The sequence below is a fragment of the Monomorium pharaonis genome, chromosome 6 (genome assembly GCF_013373865.1).
Source record: "Monomorium pharaonis isolate MP-MQ-018 chromosome 6, ASM1337386v2, whole genome shotgun sequence".
Taxonomy (NCBI): Eukaryota; Metazoa; Arthropoda; class Insecta; order Hymenoptera; family Formicidae; genus Monomorium; species Monomorium pharaonis.
In genome coordinates, this window is record NC_050472.1 from 3229125 (window position 1) to 3250912 (window position 21788).

The following is a 21788-nucleotide window of genomic DNA, read 5'->3' on the forward strand; positions in this document are numbered from 1 at the left end:
ATTTTGAGAAGTATTTTTGAGATATTTGAGAAAGTAAATAGGTTTTTTATTAATTAAAACAATTATTATTTGATAAGATAGGGAAGTAATAATATTGAAGTTTTTATTATGTTTATATTGTGTTTTTATGTGGATAGAGTAAAAATGCTAAGTGAAAAAGAAATGCTACAATAAAGAAGACTTATTAGTTATCATGTTTCTATTTAGAAATTAATTTCGAAAATAAATATTTTATTTTATTTTATTTTATTTATTTAATTTAATTAATAACTCGATACTCTACGAGAGAAATCATTTTTCTCCCATTTCATGTTTTATAAGAATCTATAGACTAAAATAAAAACGTTATCTTAAAGAAAATTGTTCGGGTGCATCTCTCGAAAAATCATCAAAGTTATCCGGAGTACATGTTTTGACGAGAAGTTATCGCGACTTATCGATTCAAGATATCGTGCTTCTCGGAGGAAGAGTTCCTAGACGGATCAGACTGAAGTAAGTTACAAGTTCGAAATTTCGTGGTTATTCCACGTTCGCGATATTAGAAAACTACGATCCATAGGAGGTAACGCGATAGAAAGTGGCGCAAAATATAAAAATTATCGTGCTTTTTTATATCCAAGACGGCAAAACATTCATTATAAATGTTCTGAAAATTTACTTTTAACAATTATGTAATAAAGAGTTTATTTTTTTTTAAAGGTTTTATAAAGATTTTGAAATGGAACAAAAATTATTGCTACAATAAATAAAATATATTTTGAATGTAATACGTACATGTTTATTATATTTATTTATACTTATATTTTCTAGACATAAAAATACGTACAAAATATTTATGCATATTTTATACATATTTTATAAATCTTTTGTCTGGGGATTCTAAATTTAAATCGCATTTAAAAATACGAGCGCAAGATAAACACGCATGTGCAACAGTGCGGCCTGAAGTGTTCCGTTTTCTCTCTTTCCTCTCCCGCGAGTCCCGCGTTCCATTCCTTCATTCCGTGTTTCGCTCCGTCTGTTCCGGCCATTTCTGATTTCTGAGGTCGCGCATTCGTCGTTCGCACGTAGAATCATTTCGAGAGTGTTCAAGAGTGTTCGAGAGGCAAGAGTGAACGAAACGAGAGGAGAATACAGAAGTGACGGGTTTTCCCCGAGTCCCTATTGGTTTCTCTTTTTCCTTTTTTCTTTTCGCGGCTGAACTCGCGATCAGACGCGAAATTGCGAAATCCGCGTCGCGTTGCCACCATTTGCCACGGGAGTAGGGGGGGGGGGAGACGGTCATCTCCGACTCCGACGCGATTCTGATATTCTTTTATTCTACGGTATGTCAGAAGGCGAGGCGTTGTCGCAGAAGAAGCAACCGCAGTTTCATCCGCAGCAGCAACCGTCAATCGGATCGGGTCCGATGGCGAATATGGCGTGGCAATACCCGCCGAACAATATGCACAACATGTACCCACCATACCCCGGGTGAGTCGCAACGTTGGAGACCGATCTTTCAACGCGCGCGGACAATGGAGTCGGCCATTTCGAGTGACGCGACGTCGCAACGATTTCTCGAGAGTCGCCTTGCCCGCGTTTGTCTCACTACTCCAATTTGCGAATTTCTCGATTTAGTTTTAAATTCTGAATTCCAATTTTCGGATTCGTCGAAATTGCTCCAAACGAGCGTAACGCTAAACCGCGTGTACATGTCCGTACATGTTCGTGCATGTATGATTCATGTGGAGCATGAAGATTGCGTGTGCGCTAAGTTCGTGCTTGTCTCTATTCGATTGTCTCTATTTTATCTCTCTAGATGAGACTTTAAGCGAGCGAGATTTGTCGGTGAGATAGTCGAGTTTTTCGCTTTAATCGGTTTTAATATTGCTACATATAATACTATACCCCTAATATTTCTATTAATTATTATAATTTTTATATTTTATGGTATTTTACATTAATTTGAAAATTTTTTGTGTTCGATAGATCTACTCTTTTTAATTGGCAAAAAATTTTGTCTCGATATATAAATTAGGTTTTATTCTGTTTTTTTAATCATGCTGACTTATTCAGTTTCTTCTTTCTTAATTGGAGTATAAGGGATTTTGTCACAAAAAAAATCAAATATCTATACAACAATGTCAAATTTTCTGTTAATACTATGGAACTATAATTATGTTATAAGATACAAAGTTATGTTTGAAAATAATTTCTACAAATCTCTTTTTACAGACAAATGTATGGCCCAGGGTATCAAGGTGTGCCCCATCAAGGGCAAGTGTTTAATTATTACCACATGATGCCAGGATATGGCCAGGCTTTTAATCCTCAACAGATGCAGCAACATCATCAACAGCAGCAACATCAACAGCAGCAACATCAACAGCAACAGCATCAACAGCAGCAGCAGCAGCAACAACAGCAGCAGCAGCAGCAACAACAGCAGCAGCAGCAACAGCAAGGAAACAATCAGACAAAGCAGCAGTTACAGCAACAACCTCCTATACCTGGTACTCCGATGCCCCTAGACGATGAATCTGATCTTCCACCGTTGCCACCCGGTCCACCACCGTCTGTTCCACCAGCTCAACAACATAACAACCATTTACAGCAGCAGCAACAGCCAATGGCTTATTCAGGAATGATGTACAATTCATTTCCCTATGGTAGCTGGAATGGCATGCATAATGATTCTTCTCGTAAGTGTCATTTATATTTTTTTTTTAATGATAGATGGGCAAAGAAGTTACAGTTGTAGCAGAATGAAAATTGATTACATTATTAAAAGTTTCCACATTGTTTTAGCCTTTTACATATATTAATTTTTTTGTATTAAAAATAAACTAGGTTATTTCACAAAAAAATGCTTTGAAAAAATTGAAACTACAAAAGCCTACAAATAACAAATTTAAGAATGTTATTTTATTGTTTAACGGTTTTGTGTTTAGAAAATTTGTTTACAGTGTCATGTAGCTTGATAATATTTATTGCTATCAAGTGTACTTCGCCCATCCTTGTAATTATTTTGAATGTACAACTCTAAAGTAAGTATTATTTCTTTACAGAGTATAACGGTCAAAATACAATTCGCTTTAATTTACCAAATAAGAAAACAGGTCTTGGATACACCGGGCCGTCCGGCAATAGCGGCGCCGCGAAGAAAAAACGTAAGCGGAACAAAAATTTAGCAGCTCAATTCAACAATAGCTTTCAGGCAAACGTTCCATCTACCAGTCCCTTCATGCCTAACGGGCCTAATGCAAAACCTGTGGAATTACCACCATTACCACCTCCCGCGCAATGCGAAATGGCGGCTCCACCGCCGCCGAGTGAGGAGCCACCTACGCCTGTTGCGCCGGCCACCACAGTTGCCAGCAGTGTGACTCCTAATACCGGCATTACTCCTTCTATCGCTCACAGTCCAGTCGGGGACTGGCCCGAAAGTTTGAAGAATTATGTAAATCGCTGCTACGAGAAATGTAAGACGGCGGTCGACAAGGATCAAGTCGAAATCATACTGAAGGGCAAGATCACGCGTGCCGCGAACGATGGCTCGCTCTGGGTGAAAGACTGGGATAAGGAGCCTCTGCCCAGCATCCATAGCGAACGTATGACCTTGACGATCAAGCCTTCGAAGCCGGCGTTAAAGTTGGCGAATCCTCTGGCAAGCCCACTGGTTAATGCACAGGGAGGCCTGCGCAAGCCTGGCCTCTCAAGTTCTCTCGGGGCTCGGCTTGGTGCACGTCTCTCTGTGACACACAGCAGGCGGTCGAGGACAAGGTCGAGGTCGAGGTCTAGATCGAGGTCAAGATCAAGATCCAAATCGAGGTCGCGATCCCGTTCGCGGTCGCGGTCACGATCGCGCTCGCGTTCGAGGTCAAGATCCACGCGTTCGCGCACACGTAGTCCGCCGTCGCGCAGGTACAGCAACAGGCGCAGTACGTCTTCATCGTCGAACTTAAGCGATCGAGAGCACGATTACAAGGCGCTCAAAGTGAAAAAATCCGCGCGCAACAAGGCGAATCACGGCAACAAGAAGTCCAAGAAGACTAAGCAGGCTAAATCGCATTTCTATTCCGAATTTGGTTTAGCTACAGGCAACACGGACGAGCTGGGAACCAAGGAGAAGCTGCAGCAGCGCGCCGCCCGATTCAACGGCGGTATTTCCAGGACGGTCAGCAGCGTTATTATTAGAGATGACTCGAACATGGACTTCGACTTTACAGGCCTTCACATCGTTGGCACGTGCAAGGATATAGAGAAGCCCTATTTGCGTCTGACATCGGTACGTGGATATCAAAAATCTTTTATATTGTCTCATCTGCAATTAATAAAAAACATGAAGTATTTTGAAAGATTTAGATAAGTTATGTCGCAATTATGCGATGTAATTCGCGGTCACACATTTTTTTATGAAATTATATATGTTATAGGCTCCTGCTCCTTCTGCAGTTCGACCGGTAAGTGTACTTCAAAATTCTTTGGCCCATGTCAAGAAACGTTGGCTGGCCGACCAGGACTACAGATATGCTTGTGACCAATTAAAATCCATCCGGCAAGATCTTACCGTGCAAGGTATCAGGGACGCGTTTACAGTTCATGTGTATGAAACCCATGCTCGTGTAGCTTTAGAACGCGGTGATCATGAGGAATTCAATCAGTGTCAGACACAGCTGAAAATGCTGTACCAAGATCTTGGTGGTGCTAACCGATGCGAATTTATTGCGTACCGAATTCTCTATTATATCTTCACAAAAAATACTCAAGGTAAAACATGGAGTCAACAACGTAAAAGATCAATATTTCTCGAAATTACATTGTTCAATTATTTTATAATGATATTTTCAATTTCAGATTTAACAACAATTTTAGCTGCACTTACGGAGGAGGATAAAAATGATGAATGCATAAAATATGCGTTGAAAGTGCGCTCAGCTTGGTGGTTGGGTAACTTCCACGCTTTTTTCAAACTATATAGGACAGCGCCAGCTATGTCCGCCTTTTTAATGGACTGGTTTGTTGCGAGAGAGCGAAAGAAGGCATTGAAATTAATGATAAAGTCGTACGTATTAAATCTTACTGTTACTGTTATCTAGTAACACTATGTGTTAAAATTTAATCATTTTTTAAATTGTGTTTTTTATTAAGAAATTGTACACTTTTTAAATCGATAAAAATAATTTATACTGACTTTAATAACTTTAATTTTATTCTCAAATTTTATTCAATTTTAATAATCATTAATAGAATAGCAAAGTATTCTATCGTATCATTAAAATAAAAAGGGTACAATTTTTCACTGATTTTTTAAACAGTTTTCGGAAAAAAATTTGGAGAACAGCTTGTTCTTATCGATAAATGCAAACATATGTTTTTTTAATTGTTGCATTTACTTTCTAAAAGAAAATTTTTTAATTATGATTTATCATAATAATTAAAAAAGTATATCGAGCTTAATCGATATGCTTTTGTCAAGTTGATTTAATGTTTATTTCTAAACGTCTAATCCAATTTCAGCGCCATGTTTCAACAAATTACACGAAGAAACATGGACCACATAAACTATATGCAAACATATATATATATATTACAGATTTCTGTTACAGGACGTCGTACCCGAAAGCTAATTGCATATTTTATTGTTTTCTTTCTGTTTTATGTATTCTACTGCCATATCATGCGGCCTTATCTAACATGTGCATTTCTTCTGCTGTTTAGCTACCGGCAAAATTTGGCGGTTCATTTCGTCGTAGCGGAATTGGCCTTTGAATCTTTGGACAAGTTTTATGAATTTGTCAGCGAGTTCGGCTTGGTTTACGCTGATCTCGTTCGACAGCAAATCGACTGCAAGGCAAGCAGTGGTAGTCTAGGTGGTTGGTAGAAGGCAACGCCACTCTACTGCCCAACTTTTACCCCTTGTGGCGGAAGATAATTTAACACGCGAGAAAGAAGGGCCACACACACATACACATACACCCACAAGCATACATACATACATGCACACATGGATTTCACGTGTGTTATATCACGTGTATATGCATATGTTTCCGGTATATGTGACTCATATGCATATATGCAACTCAAATGTTTATTCCATTCCGCTGGGGTTATACATATTTCCATAAATTTCCCTCGCTCTTGGAAGTCCCGTGTGTGCTGGCTCTACCTTTCACAAACGATCTTCAAATCATCGTCCCACGGAAGTTTCATCACCGTCGGGCGCAAAATCGAAAGCTTTGGGACTCCGACTACAGCTTCGACTGTGAATTTGTACATACACGCTCCCTCGTTCGGTTCTCCCGCGCGCACATTGTACATAATCACAAGAGGACGTATATGCGGATTTCTCGCCGGGGGTTCTTGGAAGTTGTACAAAAAATTGGGACGGATGATCGTTTCCGTTCATTCGGCGCTACCTCACTAAACAAATTAAATGAGAAAAAAAAATCGTTTTAAACGTCGAGGATCATATTCGCAACGCAAACGGTACAATCTACGGTCTTCGCAATAAAAAAAAGCCCATCTTTCATTTGTTCTCGACTCGGGACGACCGCTCTCTCCTTTTCAATTGTTCGTAGCTTGATGCCGTACGCATGCTTCACTGCCACGGTGCTCGATCGATTTTCGAAGTATTCCTTTAAGTATTACTACATGAAAAAAAAACAACCCGTAGCTGACCCAGCCGAGCCGCAATGCAAGCTTCTCTCCCTTTGAAGAGAGAGGTGGCTTCAAAGAGAAACGCGAATAAGGATTTCGTTTCACAAATTCGAAGACACGAGTCGCGATTTGAGAAGACACCGAGTGGTGACCTATACGTTCGTGCCGCCCATACTCGAGAGACACTTTTCTCGGTCAACGGTAAACAGAGCGTTCCTAGTCGCGATAAGTGTCATTTCCCGGAGCCCGAGAAGAACCCAATAGATGAAGTAGAAGGAAGAAGGAAGAAGTGGCAGGAATCACTTTACGGAATACATCTTTACTCGTGGACGAACACACGCGAAAGACGTCGGAGATCTGGGAATGAAGATAGAAGACTGAAGATTAAGGAGAGGGCAATCCTCACTGTGTATCTCTCGCGTAATGATTAGGGCTATCCGTTCTCGTCAGTTTTCGTCGTGTGCCGAGTGATCTTGGAATTCATTTTAACAAGTGTCCATGCGCCGCGCGCGATGCGACGATGCTCCTTTCGACATTAGAGTCGTCCTGTTTTCGTTGGATTCTCCAAGTGGTCAAGATTCTTCTCTTCCCGTTTTTCTCGTATTCGTGCATGCATGCACGTTTACTCGCGCGCGCGCGCGCGCGCGTACGCATGGAATGTGCATACATACGGTCGCATTACACGGATTCGGAGAGGGAAAATGACTCATTGTACCATAACTTGATCCGAATACGATGTTGTGCATAATAAATTATTTAATTTTCTGACGTTGTACCTCATTTTTTGTCTCACTTATCGTACTATAAACCTAGCGCACTTTTTAGAGGAGACAGATTGCGACTCGTTTTTTGCCTCGACGATGCTTCACTTATTAATAAATATTACGGTCGACGACGCTTTGCGACGTCCGCGAGTGCAATGCAAATTGCGACCGACGTTTACGTTTGTCATTGCTCATATATATATATATATACCGATTCGCACACATACAATCGGTAGATAAAATAATTTAAATGTTAAATAATTCAACAATTTACAAGAGGCAACATAGAACATTTAAAATATATAACAGTAAACGAGAAAACTTCTCACTTTCAACGCCGATTTTTTCGCTGCTGAATAATATTTACGGCTCGTCACTGCAATTGTTCTCGAATCACATCAGATGCGAAAATTTACGTGCGCTTTACACAATACTTACAATGGATTTACAATGAAAGCAGTTTTTTTATATACTACTACCTATTCGAAAGAATAAATTTGTGAAATTTACTAAGGATTTCGATTCTTAGTAATAAGAATAAGAATTAGTAATAAGAATTAAAAATAAAAGTTTACAAAGTTTAATATTCGTGAGAGCCACTCGAGGTTCAAAACAGTATAAATTGAATTACTTCTCGTTATGGATGCAGAATCATAGACTTCGGTGTATTTTATCAAATCTATTCCATCGAACAAGAGGAAATTTATAAAATTTTTTTCGCTTCCGACGTAACAGCCTTAAAATAGCTTTCGAATAATTTAACGTGGTTCGATCACGGATTTGCGTAATAACACGAACTCAATAGCGTCTGCGTCCTCGACATGGATCCGATGTCGGGATGCGATTATAAAAACCACGTTGGGATACATGTATCAGTTTCGATCGAAAATGTCTACAATGCACTCGAGATGTACGCAGCGTACTATTAACCGGATTAACCCATTAGCGTCCCCAGCGAGAAGGGACATAGTCTCACGAATTTGAATCTGTTCTTTAATTCACGTTTGATGTCTCGCTTCGCGGTCCTTTTTTTCAAACGTGAATATCTTTTTTTAAACTAGATTTTCAGTCCCTCGAAAAAAGTCAGACGCTAACGGATTAATAATTTTTCGTGAGAATCTTACACGAGTAGGAACAGATCGCGCGGAGGAGATCAACGTCAATGATGAATTCACGTGCGCGTCGGCATCGAGTCGCGAGCTACACAGTGCGTAAATAGCCTTACGGTAAATATATTAACAGCGTCTCTCTAACAATAACGTTCTGTACGTGTTTTTGTATGTGTGTGTCGTGTATGCGCGTACACATCTGATTGATAGTTGACGTAATACATTAATTCACTTATATATAAATATTAATCAAATAAAAAAAGATTTTAACTATGGTACGGCGAAATAACGTAGCCCTCGGTGGAAATGAAGTCGGGGGATGATCGGCAGCGCTGACTGCGATGACGGGACTGGAGAAAGAAGAGGGAGGATGCGGAGAGATAGTCCGTTTACACGGAGAGGGACACGAAGCTGTTATACTGGGTGATGTTGCGTTTCAGAATGTCGGCACACGGACCTAAGACCCGCTCGAACCGTGCCCGATCCAGTTTTACACATTTCAACGGACCCCTGGCCACTACGGTCGCTGCTCGGGGCCTGTCCAGCAGTAGTGCTATTTCCCCTGTATCAGAAGAAAATTCTTGTTATCGGGCGAGTTGTTTTAATCTTCTTTCGCACAAAATAGATCATACAGAGTACAATTTCAAACTTAATAATTTCACAATTAATTTACGAAATTAAATAACGCATTAGATTGTTTCAACATTATCACTTCAAGTATTAGAGGAACTTGTAAATTCTGATGTCTTTAATATATTTTTAAAATATTAAGTATTATTTTGCTAAAAAATTAACTTTCCACGAAAGTTCGATATCAACTGCTTCGGATTTTAACATTACCGAAATAATCCGATGGTCCTAAACGACCGACTTCCGCGGGTTCATCTCCTTCCGAACGCTGTTGAAGAACCACCGCCGTACCCTCGACGATTATATAAAAATCTTCACCCGGTTCGCCCTGTCGGACTATCGTTTCACCGTCGTCGAACGCCACCGGTTCCAGAGCGTCTGCCACTGTGAGTCTTTCCCATTTATCCAAGGATTCTGCAAAGTACATCGTAAATATCACTAAAAGCTCTTTCTATTTTATATCCCTATCCATTTAACGTCCTTAAAAATTTTATGAGATTACTTTAATTTTGTGTACGAAGGGACAAGATTCTCCGAATTTTCTGTTGAGATATTTCGATTGATTTTCACGAGCGAAAAATGTAATAGTAACTCCGGAGAACGAAAATTCCGAGCAAACTTACCCAATATTGAAACCCTGGATAAGAACTCCTCGTACATTTTCCTTTTCCTTATAGTGGACCCCATGAGAATTCTGCGGTAGGAATCCCTGTCGATGCCCCAGAGCTTAACGTCAGTTTTCGCTCTGACAGTGGCGGCGCGCGGAGTCCCGTAGATTAACGCTAGCTCGCCGAAGCTCCCACCTTCGCCGATCGTCGTTGCCAGTTCGCCGTTGACGAATATTTCGACCTCCCCTTGATCGATCACGTAGAAGTTGTCACCCTCGTCGCCTTGAAAAATACATAGTCATGAGTTACGACAAATTAACGCGATGGAACGCGACGATATGCACGGTATCAGCGATCGCACACCTTGACGAATGATCGCCTCGCCGGGCAGAAAGGTCACGGGGAACATCGCGTCGAATATGTCGGAGCGCTCGTTCTCGTCCAGGTGCGCGAACAGCACGTTCTTGGCGATGGCCTTGCTCAGGGCAGCCATGGTTTTGTAGTCCTTAGGTACGACCTTCTTGACGTAGCTGGTGGCGTCCTCCTCGGAGACCGGCTCCGCCGAGATTCCGCCTCGCCGCCGTGGCACCTGCGGCCCCTGCTGTCCCGCGGGCATATCCTCCGTGTCCTCGGGACTCGTGGCAATTTGTTGTTTGGCATCGTGAGCCTGTTCCTACACATAAACGAGATAAAATATTAGCCGAGGCAGACAAACATAAGAGATTCTCAATTAAACGTAAATAAATATTCCCAATTAAATATCGATGCAGCTTCTTCGAGTTAAATGATTACAAACTGTTGCGTTATTACATATATTGTAAATCGTTGTCGAACTCTATAATGATAGAGTAGAGACCACTACTCTCACAAAATATAAAAAGATTACATTCGACGTACATATCGGTTTACATTTTCTCATTTTTTTCTGGTGTAACTAATCGAATCGGTTTTCCAATCTCGTCATATTAACTCGACGAAAAAAACAACTCCTCGGCCATAATTAATACAGTCAATTAATACAGAAGGAAAAACGACATAACATATTCTCACGAGAATCAGTTATCGATTGGTCCGATAAATAATATAGAAACCCAATCTTGGCAATATACAGTGCGCAATACAAATTAACGCGTTCGCCACTTAAAAAAAATCTTCCATGAAATAAGGAGCTAAGTATCTTTATTGAAATCAATTTTTCGCAACAAATACTTGATTGAGAAAATGTACGTTACTGTAAAGTATTTCCAAGAATTAAAAAGTTATTCGCTATCCGTGTACGTGCTGGTCCCAGTTGCAAGGATCAGAGTTAAGGTCATCGTGTTGATGCACATTCGAGGTTTCGGAGCAGCTCAACGAAATTGCTAAAAAAAGAAGTCCGGACGCACATTAATAATTCATTAACCGCCAGCCCCTCGTGGCCGGGCTGTTCGCCTCGCCACGTCTATCACGCATATAATTACCGCGAAAATTATAAATTATGTAGGTCTTTAGATAAAACCTCCGTATTACCGTATCGCTTACGTATACACGGTGCACACCACTGGGGAGAGGTAAGCGAATAATGCCATAGGTCAGTCGGCGTTTTCACGCACGAACGCGCCGCCTCTCCCCGCGGCGGAGCCGATGCATCGCGGTAACGAGTATATTCAAATCAGCGTAATTCGCAATTCTCCCTTTAATTGCCATGATAATATGCCGGCGCACGCTAATGTTAGCGTCTCGCATACGAGGAGCCACCGCGAACGCGATCTATTTCAGGGTCTCTCTCACGAGCCGAGGGGGCACGAGTGCGACATTTATGTGCATCCCGTGAGTTAAAGAAAAAAATACTTCTTCGTCTAATCGCAACGTGGGGTTTCGTACTTCTGATTAAAAAAAAAATCGAGATATACGGTGAAACGTATCTGTTATCCAATCAGTCATGAGAAACGCGGAAGCGATGTTGGGTGTCCTGAGAAAAAAAAAATGCAGGAACGCTTTAGAGATTCAGAGTGTATTCTACTTGCAATTAATTCGTTCCCCGTAAAAAGATCCTCATTAAGATGTTGTTTAGATGTCGCGGATGCTTTTAATGGGGACAGATATTTCAGCTTCAATTTGAAAATGAGTTATTCAATGGCATCACCGGGGTTCATGAATGGCAATTACACTATCGATACAGGGGACTCGATCGTGATTCACTGATGATCCTCTTAGGTAAGGCGACCCTTAATGAGTCTATAAAACCTAACGATCCGATAAATCCTCGTCTAAGGCGTCCGACATGCGCCTCTGTTATACATTAAAAATAGAAGAGAACTCCATTTATTGGAATTATCCAACAGATACGCCAAACGAAATCATATCCTTCGGAATCGCCGCCGTTTACGTTTGCACCTGTGTATGCTTAAGCTCATTTTACGAGCAATCTGTGAGTGATCGGCACGGGATTTTATGTACACATTGAAAAGAATCTTGTTGAATTGGAAATCTGGTAGGTTCGACCAGAATCTGGATTTCCAATTAATTCAACTCTTTTTCAATGCGGTTCAATATGACCGAATTATAATTATATAAATTACAAATCAAGCGAAAACATTATGCGTAACGCAAACTATAAATTTAGATTATAATTACATGTAAATGCGCGTACGTGTAATTAAATCGACTTAACTCGTCCTTTTATCTTCTTGTTTTCGTGACCGCGTCGCGTGGCTTATTATTATCGCAGGCTGCGTCTGCGTCAATATAACGAAGACTTATTATGTCACCCTGTGCTATCACAAACAACATACGCAACTGAATTCGCCCTCGAATCGCGCGCACGGACCATACGGTTATTAAATCTGTCAAGTTTACTACGCGTCTACCTGGCGGGCGCGCGCTCTCGGCCCACAAAAATAGAACCAACGTTCTAATTCCGTGAACATACAATTCCGATTCCGCAATTTCCGCGTTTTGTGGCCGGGCAACGCGGGCCGAGGCGTAAAAATTTTCACCCCGCACGCGTATGCAACACAAAACGCGAATTATCGATCATCTGGAAAATGAGCGTCGAAACGGAGGGAGTATTATGCGGTCTCGAATAATCGCAGTGGTGGAGCATGCGAGCGTGTGAGCAGCTAGATAAACAGCACAGCTATGTACGACTATGTGAGCGACTATACATACATAACACAACATAACTCCGTGTATATTGGATTCCACTCAAAGTCATCGGAATCAACGAACAGACGCATGGCTCTCTTATACAATCCCTCCAGTCAATGACGACATATACGCGTACACATAGTCATCGGCTGCGACCTATACTCGCATACGCATATAATTCTATCACATCGACATTCCCGAGCACACACTCTCGAAGCGAGAGAGAATCTTACTCTCGTCGTTTCTCGGCGCAAGTGTTTTTCAAGCTTGCATCTTTTTCGCAGAGCGCGCGAGTAGAAATACTTCCAAGGATGCCTTAGAAAAAAATATCTCTAAGAAAACCGTAACATTCGCGGAACACTAAAGCAATAAATTGGTAAATATACATGAGAAAAAAAAAGTTCTTGAAAACTCTCAAAGGTTTGGAATACCAAAGGAATATGAAGAGTTTAGAGTTCGAATTAGTTATTTCGAAATAATTGGACCGTGAAAATCCTCAAGCCGGACGCGCGATTGATCGACGAGCATTTCTCGCATTGATCTTCTTTCATCGCAAAGGCGCTCTGTTTTTTTTTTCTTTCTTTCCGTTCGAGGCTGACGTGGGAGATAAGGTGCAAATGCCACTACTCTTAGAAAATTACTTTTCGTCGAAGAAGACTGCTCGTGCCAACGCGAGCAGCATAGTAAAAGACTACAGTTGCCATTTACGAGAAAGTATGAAACGAGCCTAAAGATCATTCAAGTAACTTATCAAAGAACAAAAAAGATAGCACCTTCTTTGATATATTTACTGCTTACACCTATATAACTTTTAATGTCAAGCCTTCTTTCTTTAGCATTAATTGCACGATCAATATATATTTTTTTAGAAATAAAGATTATGTGAATTTTTACAAGAGTTTGTCGAACAGTTACATAACGAAAACGTAGAAATTAAGCAAAATAATGATAACTTATCGTTATAGAAATTGGAGAGATAAAAACTGAGATCTTAAAAGGCTCACAATTCTAGAAAGTCAGGAATCTTACAATTCACGAAAGAGACGCAGATTCTTGAAACATCAAGCTTCACATCAACGATTGACATTGATCCGTCGCGCGAGATCAATTATACGCGCGCGTAACTCGGACGATTATGGCCGGCGCACTCGGCTAATCCTCGTTCTCTCGTACCTTATTCATCATTCCGCTCGTTCCTCCTCCCTTTTCCTCGCTTTCTTTCTCGCCGTCCGCCCCCGTGGTCTCCTGCTTTCCGCGGATAACGCGGTTTAACACTTGTGAAACAGCTGCTTCTCGCAACGACGCGTGTCGTAGGTCGGCGATCTCGCGAGTTCTCGCGAACGCACGGCGGAAAGAAGAAAAAAAGACCGTCGTCGTTGTCGCCGTCGTCCCGTCGTCGCACACGCGATCTCACGTCTTTGTTGCGTCGTTATCGCCTCTTCCTCCTTCTCCTACTCCTTCTCTAGCTCGCGATTTTATAAGGCCTCGGATGGAATCCAATTAGAGGTCGGAGGCGATCTAACACGCGCGCGCGTCCGTCGGCGCGACAGCGTCGGTACGCGTACTGTACTGCTGCTGCTGCTGCTGCTGCTGGCTGCTGGTGCTCGCTCGCTCGCTCGCCGCCGAACTCGGCGCCCGCCCGACGATTCCTGGACGGGATGGATGTGCCGCTGCTCTGAGATGCTGCTGGTCTCGTGGTAGTCGGTAAGTAAGGTCTTCCGCTCGCGCGTTAACGCGCGAACGTATAAGAGCGGCTGCGGTGGATCGATCGGCAGCGGTGGCGGAAGCGGAGGCGGAGGTGAAGGCGGCGACGGCGGCGATGATGACGGCATTTTTCAAGACCTCGGCTCGTAAAACTCCGGAGACTCGGGGTATTACGCAGACTTGTGTGTGGGAAACACGTTTCAGTGACACCGTTACTTCCCACACGCTGCCTCGTGTATTCCACTACGTATTAAAAGTTTTTATCAATGCCACGGAGTTAGAGCTGAAATTAAAGAGTTGGTTAGAGCCCGGAGTCATTAATTTTGTAGCCGAGATAAATAAAAGAATAAAAGAATAAACTGGAATAAAGAGTCAACAATTATTTCACTTCCCATCTTCGTTTTCTCCATTGCTTGGCATTATCGAACGCCGTGTCACAATCGCTCTCACCTCCCCGCCGAAGTTTTACTTTCGCCGATACGTCAATCTGCGATCTCTCCCGTTTCCCGAGATATCGCCGCGCGGTATCGTCAAACGCAAAGCGAGACACTTGAATATTTCATTGTCATAAATTCAGGCGCCGCGACGCCGTCGCTGTTCCTGGCGATGACGTCGGCGAGAGATTGGCGCCGAGACACGCAGAAAATGAACAATCCGCGCCTGGATTCCGTCGGCTGCGACACATCTCACATTTTTGTGGACCGCCAGTACTTTAACGCGGTTCTCTCTCTCTCTCTCTCTCTTTCTCTCTCTCCCTCTCTATGGTTCGGCTATAAGGTTGCGCCTCGTTATATTTCTAGCGTGCTCTATGTTTAGATCAGCTGCCCCTGTATCGCGTTCTCTCTCTCTCTCTCTCTCTCTCTTTTTGCACGCACACACGTATACACGCATGTGTACGTGTATGCACGCATACACAACCGCAAGCCCTCCCTCGTCATCCCTCCGCAGCGGCGTGACGTTCTCCTTTTTTTTTCATTCCGCTTTCTCTTACTGTGTCCTTCCTACGGTCGTGCAGGGAGAGGAGGGTAGTTTTTTTTTGCGATCACGCAAACCCGAGCAAAAAATTCGTGCGGTTATTTGAGGTATTGTTACAAAGGGGTGCACCATCCCTTTAATTAATGGTACGAATTCTTTTCGAGTTATCTACCGCTCTCGCGCTGAAAAAAAATGTCCCCTCGAAAGCGTTTTAATGGCGATCATGAAGAGGGACCGACTTTCATGCGACGGCAAAAAATCCCAATTCCTCCTTCGTCCAATTCCATTTAAGTGCAATCGCCCGTAGACCCCTCGCGGTTTAATTGCGAGGGACACTTTACGGCGCAGGTTGTTTGCGTGCTCTTGTTTACTCCGATCTCCTTATATCTCGCCTCTATAGCATAACTTTTGCCTCTGTCCTGCGCGTTCGTCCCCATTCTCCCCGACGACTTTTCCCGTGCCTTTCTCGCGTTTATTACTTCTCCCCCCGCAGGCGTCATACCTCTCGCCTGCATTCCGGAGGGATGGATTTCGCTCGTCTCCTCTCTGGCATGTGCATGTACATTCATGCATGTACATGCTCTTTTCCCTTTCTCTCTCTCTCCCTCTTTCTTTCGTGCACTTTTTGCCGTATATTATATTGTGCATAAGCACGGAAGGCATAAACACGCGAGGCGACGATCCGCCGTCCCGCGCGCGTCTTCGCCTTCCGCTCCGGCGGCACCACGTCAGCGCGCGTCGCTGCACCGTCACGCTGACTGACGCACGGAGACGTACGATCGAAGACACCCTCGCGTGATCTCTCCTAGATCTCCTCCTCGGCATTATGGGAACGGAAACGATCATTCCCAGGCGGCTGGAGGTCGGCTTCGAACGGAGCAATTCCGTTAGGTGAAATGTTAACCGTGTGTACGCCAGCGGAACAATCGCGGCAGGCTGATATCAGTCGTTTCCGCATATTTCTGTCGATTTTTCTGATAACGTTCAATATAATTTGACAGGAGATTGCCTGAAACCAAATAGAATCCTGCCATTTTGCGACCATTTAAAGAGGATGTAGTGTTTCTTTGGCTATAATTATCATTATATTATAATTTTCACTACATTCCTGCTAGCATTTTGTCAATAAAATATATCTTTTATACATCTGGTTTTTTTTTTTAATTTTGGCCGTTTTTCAAAAGCGAATCAATAAATCCAGCTCCTCGTTGCAAGAGATACGAATGATAAATCCATCTTCACAGAAATCTGAAGTAGAACGAAGGAAAGAGAGAGAGAGAGAGGAAGAGAAAATGTACGTTCGCGAAAAGTAAATTTAATATCGGCGAAGATCAACCGCCGGGAATTAACGTTACCTTGACGAAACTCCGTCCACTCATATCGATTCTTTTCGCAGCGACGAAATACCTCACCATATTTCGCCTCCTTCCTCGGAAGTGTGGCCTTCGGCCTACGCAGAGCGACTTCGTATGGATTGGTAAACACACGTAGCGGAGGGAAGAAAAATATGAAATGCCACAGTCGTGTTCGGTCAATCCAATCTTGGACAGTCGAAAAAATGCCGGATTCTTCACGCTCGATTCGCTTTTGCTCCTCGGCGACGACGGCGGATGATTCCGCGCGGTGGTACATTCCGCGCTTATTTTAGGAGGCCGTCGATCTTGGCTGTCTCTCTGGGAGCCTTCAATTTCCGCGAGCGACACGCGTTGCTCGTTCTCCATCGTCGCGTGTGGGTGGCACACCACACGTGAACGTAGCCGCCGCTTAACGTAATTGCCTCCGTCGTCGCTAAAGTTAAATGGGAAAGGTAACAGCGGCGAAAGGTCTCGAGGCCTCGAGGCGGAAACTGCATCAAGGATCACGCCAGAGAAGATATAGCTCACCAAATGCTACACCGATTGATGTATCTCGTATTTAGAGATATGTCCGCCCTTCCGCAAATCCACCTCCTTATCCGATCGTCAGACGAACCTGGAATATATACCTCGCGGAAAATAACGTTATTTAATTACGTTAATTAAATGGCATCTCTCTCCCGCGGGGGTGATCTTATTCGCTTTGCTTCTTTGCGGAAGATGTTGCGTACTTCTTTACATTCGCAGTCACGAAGCTATTATAATTGTCCAGATGCAGAACATTAGGAGTTGCTTTTATGCTAAAAATTCACCAATTATTAATTTTTGTGGAAAACTCGATTGTATACTTTTTATTAAAAGCAAACTCGTGTTCAAACTGAAAAGATTCACTGACCTGTTATCATCAAGATCAAACTGAAAGATGCATATAAATAAGATTGCAACAAGGCGCTGAATACTACCTGACCTTATCTCCATCCTTATCTATTTTTATTCGAGTCTGAAAATATCTGTACAAGATGATAAAATTGTGGCTGAATAATATTAAATAAGCAAAGTAATTTTATATGCAATCACGAAACTAATTGTCAGAACACACAAGATACTGGGAATTCATTTTACGCTATATGCATATGAAAGGCACACTTTGACGGAAATGCATCACTGGCAAGTGCATGCTTTCACTTCTAATCAAGTTTTTCCTAAATAATAGTATTTGCAGCATAAAATAAACTTCCATATTCCAGACAATTAATTGCGTGACCGTATTCCGAACCTTTTCCACGCGAATTCTATTTTTAATTTGAAGCTGGAAAATATACTGAAAAATACTCATTCCGTATATAGTCATACAGAAATAACCTTCCAAAGATGACGGTGGTTACATCTATTAGACCTACCATTAATTATAAATGTTGAATCATTGTTATAAAAATAAACTTGGTTTTCATTCCTCTTTCGCACGAGTTATGTCATTTTGGTTTCTTGAAATTAATTAAAGTGCCTTTCAGTCAACATAAATTATGTGGGGTCTCGTAGATTTCAACATCAGTAACTATGTTACAAAGTTTGACGTCAGCTCCGGAGGATTAAGCACTAAAATCCAGCTTTGACCGAATAACATCGTTTTACATCAATATAAATTAACTTTAACCGCGGTTTAATTCATTTTCTACCTTTTATTAATTCTAAATTAGAAAAAGCTAGATAAGTTAAATTTAAGTTATATAAACTGAGTTTAAAACTAATCTACGTTAGTGCTAACAGGCTTAAAAGACTCATTTCTACTTAATCGCGACTTCATATATCTATATATTAGTTGTGTATAACATATCGATCGATTTTCACTCAAGATGTCGTCTCAATTATGATGGATCATAATGAATTAAAATAATTTTCATTAATTCATGTTTAACGATCAAATTTAACGGTCAAACACTTTAAGTAATAAAAATATTAAAAATATCTTGAAGGAAAATTATTATATAATCAAATTGATTAGAAATTTTGGGAAAATATTTGAAGTGCTAATAAATAAGCCTCAATTATGAATTGGCATAATTAAACGTATATTAATGTATGTTAATGTATATTCAATATACTGAATAATAATACATTTTACTATCATAATTTCAAAGGATTATAAAGATATTTAGAAAAGTTATTAAAATTATGAACTTTCTGTTTTTTTTTAATATCAGCAACGATTAAGAAAATGATTTCACATCACATAATTACAAAAAGTATTCAAGAACGTGAAACAATTTTCTATAATTTTATTAATACATGTGTGTCTGTAAAATATTTAATTTTGCAAAACTGACTTGACCCACAATCGGAATCTTATTGTTTTTTAATTCAAATTTATTATCCAGACGTCAGGCACCTGCCGTAACGACCGTAGCGAAGGCGGCGGTTACACAGATGGCAGCACCTGTCGCGCGCGTGTCCGTCGATGACCGTCGCTTGTTGTCTTGTCATTTTGACGTACGAATCTCGTACGTCAAATAACGTAAAATAACGAGCGAAACGTTCACTCGTAATATTCCCACACGCTGCCATGCCTCGTCAAAACCCTTCTCCGTAAAAGGCCGTTTTCGACGAGTCACAATCTGTTATCTGTGACGCCGAGGCAACGTGACGCGCTCCCCACGGGGAAGAGCGTTCTCACGGATTACAATGTTTACCTAAGCGAAGTGCGACGGCGATAACGACCTCCCCGTCCGAACGTAAATTAATCAGTCGCGAAATCGCGACGCGACTTAATTTCGCAATCGTTCGCCGCACTCGTCGGACAATGAGCAAATAATCAGAGAGGGTGGGGGAAGGGGGCAAGGACCTGTTACACAAACGCAGCTTCTCACACGTTGGAAAAGCTAATTAAGTCGAGACTCCCTTCGAAAGAGAGAAAGAGGGAGAGGGAGAGAGAATTCCTCCTCAGAACAGTTCACGTAAATAGGAGAAAGATTTAGAAAAGCATTTCCTGTCACGGTTGGAAAAGACAAGGAGAGACGCTGTCAAAGACCCAAGACGTCCCGATTGCACACACACGTCATCGACACGAGGTTCTACCCTTCGGACGTTATCCGTTGGGAGAACCTCGGTCCTTCGTCGAGGGGGATTCGCGATTATCAGTCGCTCTATGAGCGAGGAGAGTGCAAACTCGTGTATCTTTATTTTTCTCTCTCTCTTTCTCTCCTTTATAGTTAGGTTAATCACGGTCGCGCACGGTCGTGACGATTACATACCCTTTCCAGCTTCTGGAAGTACTCCCGCAGGAAGGAGATCGGGTTCTCGGGCCGGCCCACGCACAGTTGCACTATACAGTCTTTCAGGACCTGTTGGATATTGTGTCTCTGCACGTATTCCTCGCACTCACGTAAACTCTGCTCCTCCTCGAGATTCGCCGCCATATTGATGATGCACGGCGCGCCGCTTTATCGGCGATACGTTGCGTCGTCTGCCCTCCCGTCTGTTTTTTCTCTCTCCCTCCCCCGCCGCGCCGCGCAGCGTTCGACGAAGATCGAGACCACCGGGAGACGGCACTGAGAGGATCTTCACACTGAAAATACGCGAACGAAGTATTGCCTTACAAATCTTGCTTCTTTGTTGCACGTGAACAGCGAAAGATAATCATTTTAAAGCTGTTAAAATAATTCAAAAGAAAAGAATGAGTCTCCAATTTGAATATTTTTTGAACAATAAATTTGAATTTGAACATTTAAATTTATAAACCGAAAATATTTACAAATATTGTTCCTGTACCAATGAATTTTTGGTTTTTGTAAAGACGGTTATCTTGTAAAAAAATATATTTTAATGATAACATTGTAATGCACTCATTATTTATTTACTAGAAACAAATAATATTTAATTAAAATAAACGTATGAAAATGTATACTTGAATTTAATTTAAATATTATTTACTTTATAAATTTATGTATCTACAAATCTACACATATACATATATTATTAAGTTTAATATAAGCATTAAATTTATGCAAAATATACTTTTACGATTTTAAGAAATATTAATTATTTATATATAAAATTTAAACAAAAATCTAACAACCCTGGCAAACTTCTACAAAATTCTAAAAAAACTACAAAAATTTAAAAAAATGTTCTAATTATAGAATTTTTATTAGAAAAATGCTAGAATTGGAACACTTTTGTAAATTTTTGTAGTTTTTTAGAATTTTGTAGAAATGTTTCCGCCAGGGATTAAAGAATTATATATATAATACGTCAAATATACAGTGAATTTAAAAAACAATTTTCATATTTACGAACCAAAAATACAATAGGTAGAGGATTATATAGATTTCTTATCTAATTTTATCGGATCTTTTAAACAAGGATTCTTCGAGGTGGACGTCATTACATGGTCGAAAGCCGCGCCGTTTCGCCGTCGTGAACGCAGCCACGTCGACCTCTCGATATATCGCGCGCGCGGCCATCGACCAATCGGGGTCTCGATCGGTCGGTATCTCGCGGCGCGCAACGACCATCTCGCGTGTATCGCGTGTATCGCGATGGACGGCGGAGTGCTGCTGCGTGCGGCGTACTGCTGCTGCCTGTAAACGGGCGAATCTCCGTGCCGAGAGGGAGAGAGAGAAAGACAGCGAGAGAGAGGTGTTGTGGTGTGGTGTGTGCGGTGTACGCGGAAGCCAGCTCGCGGATCCCGGGGTGTCGGGCGCGCCTCGGACGCGGACGCTGGACTGGACTTGACGGCGAGGCGTGCGGAGTGAAGTCGGGCGCGATCGCTCCGTGACGGACGGTCGGTCGGTCGATCGGACGTACGGACGGACAGACGATTCCCAGGAGGGGGTCGCGGTGCGTGAGTGCGAGTGCGAATAATCGGAGGGCTCG

At 42.0% G+C, this 21788-nt stretch overlaps 2 protein-coding genes and 1 long non-coding RNA gene across 4 annotated transcripts; 2 read left to right on the plus strand and 1 right to left on the minus strand.

Moving 5' to 3' along the window:
• Positions 1-1022: 1022 nt before the first annotated feature.
• On the plus strand, positions 1023-7405 carry LOC105838866 (leukocyte receptor cluster member 8 homolog). Its single transcript, XM_012684761.3, has 6 exons — positions 1023-1473; positions 2218-2684; positions 3051-4270; positions 4419-4752; positions 4840-5047; positions 5704-7405. Exons 1-6 carry the CDS (start codon positions 1328-1330, stop codon positions 5864-5866), a joined length of 2538 nt encoding a protein of 845 aa, XP_012540215.2. The 5' UTR covers positions 1023-1327; the 3' UTR covers positions 5867-7405.
• On the minus strand, positions 7384-20349 carry LOC105838864 (cAMP-dependent protein kinase type I regulatory subunit). 2 transcript variants are annotated; one of them, XM_012684757.3, is made up of 5 exons: positions 20165-20349; positions 10117-10426; positions 9769-10035; positions 9356-9559; positions 7384-9077 (listed from the first exon to the last, which is right to left on the minus strand). In XM_012684757.3, the coding sequence occupies exons 1-5, from the start codon at positions 20327-20329 to the stop codon at positions 8905-8907; spliced, it is 1119 nt and encodes a 372-aa protein (XP_012540211.1). In that variant the 5' UTR covers positions 20330-20349; the 3' UTR covers positions 7384-8904. The 2 variants fall into 2 exon arrangements, with proteins under 2 accessions (XP_012540211.1, XP_036145021.1); XM_036289128.1 differs by lacking the exon at positions 20165-20349 and adding an exon at positions 14056-14482.
• On the plus strand, positions 14452-18372 carry LOC118646389. The gene is made up of 2 exons (XR_004963929.1): positions 14452-14586; positions 16958-18372. It is a non-coding gene; the product is annotated as an uncharacterized LOC118646389 (long non-coding RNA).
• Positions 20350-21788: the final 1439 nt, after the last annotated feature.

Bases quoted from the DNA above. Each gene is read 5' to 3' on its own strand.
- LOC105838866 (XM_012684761.3), top strand. From the start codon at position 1,328: ATGTCAGAAGGCGAGGCGTTGTCGCAGAAGAAGCAACCGCAGTTTCAT. The intron at 2,685-3,050 runs GTAAGTGTCATT...ATTTCTTTACAG, and splicing joins CATGCATAATGATTCTTCTC to AGTATAACGGTCAAAATACA. The intron at 4,271-4,418 runs GTACGTGGATAT...TATATGTTATAG, and splicing joins CCTATTTGCGTCTGACATCG to GCTCCTGCTCCTTCTGCAGT.
- LOC105838864 (XM_012684757.3), bottom strand. From the start codon at position 20,329: ATGGCGGCGAATCTCGAGGAGGAGCAGAGTTTACGTGAGTGCGAGGAA. The intron at 10,036-10,116 runs GTGTGCGATCGC...GTATTTTTCAAG, and splicing joins CGAGGCGATCATTCGTCAAG to GCGACGAGGGTGACAACTTC. The intron at 9,078-9,355 runs GTAATGTTAAAA...CTTCTGATACAG, and splicing joins AGGACCATCGGATTATTTCG to GGGAAATAGCACTACTGCTG.